The sequence below is a fragment of the Copadichromis virginalis genome, linkage group LG23 (genome assembly GCF_057382275.1).
Source record: "Copadichromis virginalis isolate Kocher_CV1m ecotype Utaka linkage group LG23, C_Virginalis_male_GT1.1, whole genome shotgun sequence".
Taxonomy (NCBI): Eukaryota; Metazoa; Chordata; class Actinopteri; order Cichliformes; family Cichlidae; genus Copadichromis; species Copadichromis virginalis.
This window is the reverse complement of record NC_140639.1, coordinates 41,702,533-41,711,378: the sequence shown is the minus strand read 5'-3', so window position 1 is coordinate 41,711,378 and position 8,846 is coordinate 41,702,533. Positions and strand designations below refer to the sequence as shown.

At 46.0% G+C, this 8,846-nt stretch overlaps 1 protein-coding gene across 1 annotated transcript; it reads left to right on the top strand.

Moving 5' to 3' along the window:
• The first annotated feature begins 717 nt into the window (after positions 1 to 717).
• LOC146681651 (uncharacterized) lies at positions 718 to 3,244 on the top strand. Its single transcript, XM_085449501.1, has 2 exons — positions 718 to 1,027; positions 1,118 to 3,244. The coding sequence occupies exon 2, from the start codon at positions 1,355 to 1,357 to the stop codon at positions 3,044 to 3,046; it is 1,692 nt and encodes a 563-aa protein (XP_085305627.1). The 5' UTR covers positions 718 to 1,027; positions 1,118 to 1,354; the 3' UTR covers positions 3,047 to 3,244.
• The last annotated feature ends 5,602 nt before the right edge of the window (positions 3,245 to 8,846 follow it).

The window sequence follows — 8,846 nt, the reverse complement described above, 5'->3', positions numbered from 1 at the left end:
CACAAACTAGAAAGCAACCCTCAGAGACAATCAACATCTCTGGTAATTCTGATATTGCTGCTGATTTGGCTCTTATAATAAACAATACACCAGATGTGCAGAATGTCCCAATTCTGCAGTTTGTAAATGTTGAGTTCTTGAAACGATAGTAAGTATAAATTCAAGCTTGTACTTTTATTAAATGGTTTTTTATTAATCTTGAATAAATGTAAGATTATAAAATAAGTATTTTACAATTACATATTGTGATACATATTGCACTATGTGACTACAATATATATTGTAGTCACATTGACACTTATACTGTATTACAGGCAATGGATCCAACCTCCACTGAAGTGTCATGTAGTGCCGAAAAAATATCCCCTTAAGGCTGGCCAAAAAAGCCACTACTAAACACAGGTACAGTAACTCCCAGCCTGGTATTAAAAAACAACCAAAAAGGATTGTTCTCTAAACAAAAATCGATAGTTACACCTTACCAAAAAATAAAAAATAAAATAAAACAGTTAAGTACTCATTTTTTTAATATAAATCATTCATTTGGATAATGCTGAGGTGGACTGAGTAGTGATAGTAGTGATTAGCAGTTATGCACATGTTCCAATCCTGGTGTTTGTGAGTATAACATGCTAATCAAACTTCTGTCAGTCCAAATAATGATAACGTCTGGGCCTAAATCATAACAGGGTGCAGCCCAAAATGCTGACACTGTCAGGGTCCTGGGTCTGAGCAACCCAGGATCCCTGAGCAGTTATGAATTATATTATTATTATTATATGTATTTTGGTGTTGCTGCTGCTCTTCTCCATGCTTGTAGATGTGAGTGTGTGTGTGTGTGTGTGTGTCTGCGGGTATGCTTGGAGGATGGAGCTCAGCCACCTGCAGGCCTGAGGGGTGTGGCCCTGCGGAAGGACTGGCCACACCCGAAGTCACACACCTGCTGCTGATCAGGCCTCGTCGGGGGAGCTACTTAGGAGAGAGTTGGAGCTCCCACCGACGCGGGATCATTTCCTTGAGACTCCACGTTAGTCGTCCCATTGAATTGAGTTAATGTGTGTAAGTGTATGCCCGCGGTTATTTGTGTCCTGACGGCTGCGTCTATTGTTTCCCGCAGGAGGAGCGTGGAAGGCACGAAGAGCAGCGAGCACCGGGGGGTGCTGACACGGGAGCGGAGAGCACAGAGACACGAACTATTCACGCAGAGACACGACACGGGAGTCTGGGAGAACACGGGGATTTATTGTTGTTTTTGTTCCACTCTGTAAATAAGCACACTGTTTATACATAGAGCACCGCGCCTGGGTCCTCCTTTCCCCACATCCCCACGGTCTGCCAGCCAGACCGTGACAGAATGATCCCGCCACTTATGGACCCAGCGGTCTCCGAGGAGAGGCTCAGGAGGGAAATTATGGACAAAGTGTACCGCATGTGTGAATTATGGTGGGAGAAGCCTGCGGAAGGTTTGCGTCACGCCGTGGAGAGGCGGCTGCAGGAGATGCTTTTTAAATTCCCCTGGCTGGTGGACTCCCTTAATGCGGTGGTCCTGGACTTCCTACTTTCCACCCTCCACCTCCACTCTCCTCCTCAGGCTGCCCACCAGCTCGGACAGCTGGTGGATTCACTGCCTGAGACGCCGGCCCCGACGCCGACACGGAAACGACGTTCGCGCCGCCAGCGTTCCTCACCGCAGCTAAATCCACAGACATCTCAACAGCCGGCTGTGGTGAGTCATATGGACAATTCATCGTCACTCACCTCAACTGTTTACTCTGGGGCTATGTTTATACGGTCAGCTGCCCAGCCGGTAGCCAAAGCGCAGCCCGCGGCCCAGCTGGTCGCTGTACCTCAGCCTATCGCCCGGCTAGTGATCCAGCCGTCACCTGCTGAATCATGCCCCGCGACATCTACCTCACCGCTTACCGTTTCATCCTGTTCACCATCCACATCACACGCTCAGCCATCTTCTCCACCAGCAGCAGCCTCCATTCCACTGCCCACTCCAGCGGCCTTGTCCGGAGAGAGCGACCTCACCCGCGTCCAACGCCTGATGGACTGGGTAACTCACACCACCAACACAAGGGCAAGAGTGGTGGGGTTAAACGCCATCGAGGCAATCCTGGAGGGAAACCCCTACCTCGGCCAGCTCAAGGGAGTTTCCGCCTGCCTTTGCACCCTGCGTAAAGCCCGGGGGGTAGTGCAAGCTCGGGAAACCTCAGACTTCGTCCAGCTGCAGCAGGAGCTCAGCATGCCCGAGCAGGAGCTCAGCGAGCAGGAGGAGCCCGCACCGTCAGCTGAGGCGCTCAGCGAGCCGGAGGAGCTCAGCATGCCCGAGCAGGAGCTCAGCGAGCCGGAGGAGCCCGCACCGCCAGCTGAGGAGCTCAGCGAGCCGGAGGAGCTCGGCATGCCCGAGCAGGAGCTCAGTGAGCCGGAGGAGCCCGCATCGCCAGCTGTGGAGCTCAGCATGCCCGAGCAGGAGCTCGGCGAGCCGGAGGAGCCCGCTCTGCCAGCTGAGGAGCTCAGCGAGCCGGAGGAGGAGCTCTCGCTGCCGGCCGAGGAGGAGCTCTCGCTGCCGGCCGAGGAGGTCAGCGGACCGGAGGGACCTCCACGTCTAGCGCGGCCTCCTCGCCGTCCACGTCCGGTGCGTCCACGTCAGCGATCGGCGCGTCATGGACCTGTTGCCACGCCTCACTGTTGCTCACCGGAGCAGCGACGTTGCCATCGGACCCGTGGCAGGCCGCCGGAGGGGCAGCGCCGCCGCCACCGGAACCGTTCCACCGCCACCGGACCCGTGGCAGGCCGCCGGAGGAGCAGCGCCGCCGCCACCGGACCCGTGGCAGGCCACCAGAACCGTTCCGCCGCCACCGGACCCGTGGCTGGCCGCCGGAGGAGCAGCGCCGCCGCCACCGGACCCGTGGCAGGCCCCCTGAACTGTTTTGCTGCTGCCGCCGGACCCGGGGCCGTCCGCCGGAGCTGCTACGTCGCCGCCGTTGGGCTCGAGGTAGGCCCCCTGAACTCTCTTGTTGTGTTGATGGGCCGCCTGTGACTGTTTGTGGCGTCTTTTCATTTTCTTTTTGCACCGCTGCGGGATGCGCGGTCTGACTCTGAGACTGTGGACTGGGTCGGTTTGTTGTTTTGTTGTTTTTGCTTGTTTTGGTTCTGGCCCTCCGTCCTGGTTCCCCCAGCCGCCCGCCCTGGGTTGGTTGTGCTGTTTTTTGTTTTGGTTTTGGGGTCGTCGGGAGCCGACCCTTAGAGGGGGGGTACTGTCAGGGTCCTGGGTCTGAGCAACCCAGGATCCCTGAGCAGTTATGAATTATATTATTATTATTATATGTATTTTGGTGTTGCTGCTGCTCTTCTCCATGCTTGTAGATGTGAGTGTGTGTGTGTGTGTGTCTGCGGGTATGCTTGGAGGATGGAGCTCAGCCACCTGCAGGCCTGAGGGGTGTGGCCCTGTGGAAGGACTGGCCACACCCGAAGTCACACACCTGCTGCTGATCAGGCCTCGTCGGGGGAGCTACTTAGGAGAGAGTTGGAGCTCCCACCGACGCGGGATCATTTCCTTGAGACTCCACGTTAGTCGTCCCATTGAATTGAGTTAATGTGTGTAAGTGTATGCCCGCGGTTATTTGTGTCCTGACGGCTGCGTCTATTGTTTCCCGCAGGAGGAGCGTGGAAGGCACGAAGAGCAGCGAGCACCGGGGGGTGCTGACACGGGAGCAGAGAGCACAGAGACACGAACTATTCACGCAGAGACACGACACGGGAGTCTAGGAGAACACGGGGATTTATTGTTGTTTTTGTTCCACTCTGTAAATAAACACACTGTTTATACATAGAGCACCGCGCCTGGGTCCTCCTTTCCCCACATCCCCACGGTCTGCCAGCCAGACCGTGACAGACACTGAGGCTTCATATTGTGCAGTCCAGTAATTCTTGGATAATGTCCTAGTTGAAACTAATATACAGTACACTGTAAAATACGTAAGACCATTATTCAATCCCAGCTCTGTGTTCTACAAAATACATTTCATATTTTTTGTAGGTTTTTTTTTTTTATTATTATCTGGTCTGATTCTATAGTGGCAATACTCTTTCAAAGCCGTTTGTACACTTGTTGTACATTGTTTACTTAGACTATATTGCAAGCTATACATAATATAGTATATAACTACAGTATTTAAAGGCAGTAACATTGAATGTCAAATAAAAGTTGCACATCTTACTTAAAGCCTAGTGAGTCATACTATGCTCCTGTGGTGTTGCTTCACTTGAGCTGGCTTGTGGGAGTTGAACCTGTTATCCTGTGGAGCACCCAACCACTTGCTCACTGTTTATGCATTTTCTGTGTGTTTCTGTTGGTTCTGGTTAATACACCAGCCCTATTTTTTTTTCATGTTTATCGTCAATCCTTCCTCCTGGCAACCAGATCTTCATTCTTGCTATTGTGCAGCCAATAAAAAGGTCGGTGGCTTTCTCCTAAAAATGTCATGGTTACACTGCAAACACGGTCTGGTTTGGAGTCTGTATTTGTAATGATTGATCAAGATGTTCTACTCTCATAAGAAGGCTATATATGCATGTGACATGTCTAACCTTCATCTGACTTACAATTGTACTGTGCAAAGACTACTGACTGAACTAATGTAAGAAACTGTAAAGTAATTAAACTTTTTTTCTTCTCACATCACATCACATTACTGCATTTTAAAATGTTGTTACTCACAGTTAGCTTGCATATTGTGTGTGTGTGTGTGTGTGTGTTTTAAAAGCTATACATTTCTTTCATACAAATTGCAGTCAGTATCCCACAATTCACACTGGAACCTAAATACCTACCTATCATCATTTCATTTACTCTGAATAAATTGCATTCATTGTTCAAACTTCTTATAGAACAAAATCAAGGACTCTTACACTCATAAATTCATGGAAAGCCTTATGAAGTATCAGAAATGCTCTCGAATTAAGCCTGAGGTGGAAGTCGTCAAGCAAATATGTGAATTTCTGCATTTTAAAATTGTTCTCCCAAATCTTCGCCATCGTGGGATAGAAAACATTAGTTTTAAGTAAGTAATTTAATTTTGTTTTGTTTACTTTCTCCAGAAAATCTGGTGATAGGGTTGAGATGAGGGTGAGGTTTAGATCTCAGAGGGTAAGCGGTATCTCATGCATGATTTAATGCACAGGCATTACATTAAGTATTGCAGTGACTAAAGCACTTCAGTCATCATGACTCATACGTCGGCAGATCATGGCACAGAGCAGAGATGTCAGTGAATGTGTATTCTGTTGATTTCCAAGTGTTACCATCGTGATCAGATAAGATTTGAGGACTTCATGTGAGGAAGCACCAGGTTAGGTAGACCTGTGACCTGGTTCGACTTCAATAGACGTTTCTGCACATAAATAAAGATAACAAGAAGTACTCAGAGAGTGCAAATCTCAACCGAGGCAAATCACTGTCTGTGCAGGATTTACTTTTAAGGTAACAGTATTGTATTTTGCTGATACTCATTTTGTTTTCTTTGTTCTTTGTAAGCTTTATTTAATAATTTTGTACTGCAGAAAAAAACAGCACATTTTGGGGTCAACTTAAAAGTAAGGCGCGTTATATTATAAGGTAAAGACTAGAGCAGGGCGATATGACCAAAAATATTTATCACGATATACATTTGAACATTTGCGATAACAATATAACTGACGATATAATTGACACTAGACAAAATGCTTTACAACTCCACAACTTTATTAGTGCAAAAAACCCCATTAATGTATTTTAACTTAAACAAGCATCTGTTTTTTATGTGCATTAAAGTTATATAAAAATGTAACAGTGCAAATTCCTTGCTGACAGTTTAACCAAAAGGCATTTCCAGTGGAAATTGGCCGACATATCCTCAGCATAACCATGTATAATAGCCACAAAACTTAAAAAGAGGTTATACATACACAATATGGTAATATTATGTTGAAGCACAGTACGTATCACTCCGCGAGGCTCCTGCCTACGGTAGCCGTAATGCTCCGACAATCCATCAAGCGGTGCGGGTTCGTAGCTTAGCAAAGTCGTACTAAAACATTTGACAGATTTTCGAGCGCCGTGTACCACATAAAATTGTTTCGAGGTCAGTAAACACAACCAGAATTCATACATAAGGCACACGGGATTATAAGGGGCACTGTCGATTTTCAGAAAAATCAAAGGATTGATTTTAAGTGTGCCGTATTTTCCAAACAATACGGTAATAACGGCGGCCCGCTAGCATGCTCTACCAAAAATAGTGCTTTGTTGTGTATCTGACGTACGAAAGCTAAACCAGTGCCACACCACTGAAGTTGCAGCATTTTTACAAACCAATTCTGGTTCATCCGTTTCATTTAACGATTCGCTTTCGCTCTTCTCATTCTGCGTCACCGCCATGTGCGCATGTAAACATAGGCACTGCGCATGCGCGTTTTACCCATATTCTATCGCGATATTTCATTTTCCTATCGTTGCCCAAAATTACAACAGTATTACCGTGAACGGTATGATATAGCCCAGCCCTAGTAAAGACCCTACAATAAAACAAAGAAAACAGAGAAAGTTCATCAATCCACTTTATTCTGCTTATCCAGGCCCAGGTCACGGCCGCAGCAGCCTGAACAGCAGACCTCCCTCTCCTGAACCACCTCCCCTAGCTTGTCCAGGGGAATGCCACAGCATTCCCAGATCAGCCAAGAGATATCATCTCTCTAGAATGTTCTGGGATTGCCCAGGGGCCTCCTCCTGGTAGAACATGCCAGGAACACTTCACCCAGGAGGCAACCAGCACGTGTCCTTGTCTGATGCCCAAATCACCTTAACTGACTCATTTTGATGTGGAGGAGTAGCTACTCTACTCAGGACCTCTCCTAAATGGCCAAGTGCCTCACCCTATCTTTAAGGTAGAGGCCACAGACCTTTGGGAGTTGATTGTATCCACAATCTCATTCTTTTGGTCACTACCCAGACCTCATGATTTAGGTGAGGGTAAGGACGTAGGTCGACCGGTAAATAAAGGCGGATGCTGTCCAAGATAAAGACAATGTTGGATAACACCTCCCACCCACTCCATGACATGTTGGTCAGTCACAGGAGCTCGTTCAGTGAGAGACTGAGATTACCGAAAAGCACCACTGAACGACACAGGAAATCATTCCTGCCTGTGGCCATCTCCCTGTACAACGCATCCACTTAACACACTGTTTGCTGCTACAACTACACATGTTTCTTTTCCAAATATTTATTTATAAGTGACTTATGTATGTATGTATGTATATATATGTATATATTGTACTATTCTTAGTTAGCGTATTGTCTGTCTTGTCTTAATGTTGGTTTAAAATGGAGCACTGTAACAAAAAATAATTTCCCCCAGGGATCAATAAAGTATTCTGATTCTGATTCTGATTCTGAAATCAAGAGCTTCGCTTTTGCACTCAGCTCTTTTCATCACGACGGACCGGTACAGTGTCCGCATCACTTCAGCTGAAGAACCAATCTGTGTGCTGATCTCCCGCTCCCCTTTCCCCTCGCTTAAACTTTGCCGACAGTTCGGAAGACAAAACTCCCTTTTAACAGGAAGAAACCTCTGGCAGAACCAGACTCAGGGAGGGGCAGCAATCTGCTACGATCGGTTGCAGTTATGGGAGAAAGACAAGATGATCAGAGGTCAAATCCAATAACAGGTCTAATGTGACACGATAGTTGGATGTAAACTATATTATTATATGTAGCAAACCTATATATCATTCCCTTTATGCCTATATATCATCAATGGCTATGGTAGTAATAACTCTATAGACCATTATTATAACTGTGACCTTCAGATCAATCGACTTAAAAAAGAAGTCAAACCTTAAATGTAACATTTTTTTTTACATTTTTACACAGGACTTTCTCTATGCTGACAAGACAACACACTTGTATACTAAAGTTTCTAAGTTGCTCATTCATTTGTCCATGAACAAAATGAATTGTGTTTACGCTAAACTGTGACCACCACACTAGAGCCAATTACAGCATATGATTTGGCTAAGCTTGGTGCATCTTTGTCTGTCTTTGAAAATGACCAAGAGACTGTACCCAATACATATTTTCATCTATTAAAATCACAACGAGAGAACCAAAAGTTACTACTGGCAGGTTGTGTGATTAAAACCTGAAAAACTGGAATGATGGAAGTATCTGTAAGATGTCACACAAAGTACAGCTTTAGGGTTCAGGATCCCAGTCAGTAGGGTGTTTGGTGTTAGTTTGAAGTTTTCATGTTGGTTTTTAAGTGCAATAAGAAAAGATAAATAGAAAGTTAGTCCTTTGATGCTTTTTCTTTGCACACATGACGATATGCCTTGAATCTTTGAATTTAAGTGGACTTGAAAATGACTCAAATTACATATCTAAATTTGGTGAAAAATCCGTAATGTTATTCAGTGCATTTCTTTAAAATGTATTTAGTGTTCAAATAAGAAATAAAAAAATAAAAGGATAATAACTGCCGTTCAGCTGCTGAAAGCATCCTTTGTTTTCTTTGCAGTCCCAAGGTGAAGAACACTGAAGAAACTCCTAGTTATAATAGACCAAAGTGGCTCACTTTTTGGTGGCACAAATGTACTCTACGAACTGCGTGACAATCAGCCTGAACCTTAATGGTAAATCAATACCTCACACCTACTTGAGTGGTACTCTCTATTTTTCCTCCTCAATGCATTTTGTCTTTCTTGTACAAATGAGTGATCTTTCAAAATCTGAAGATGGCCCCCGAGGAGGCAAACTCAACAACAACTTCATTTCCCCCCCGGGAGCACTGATGATCTTTGAA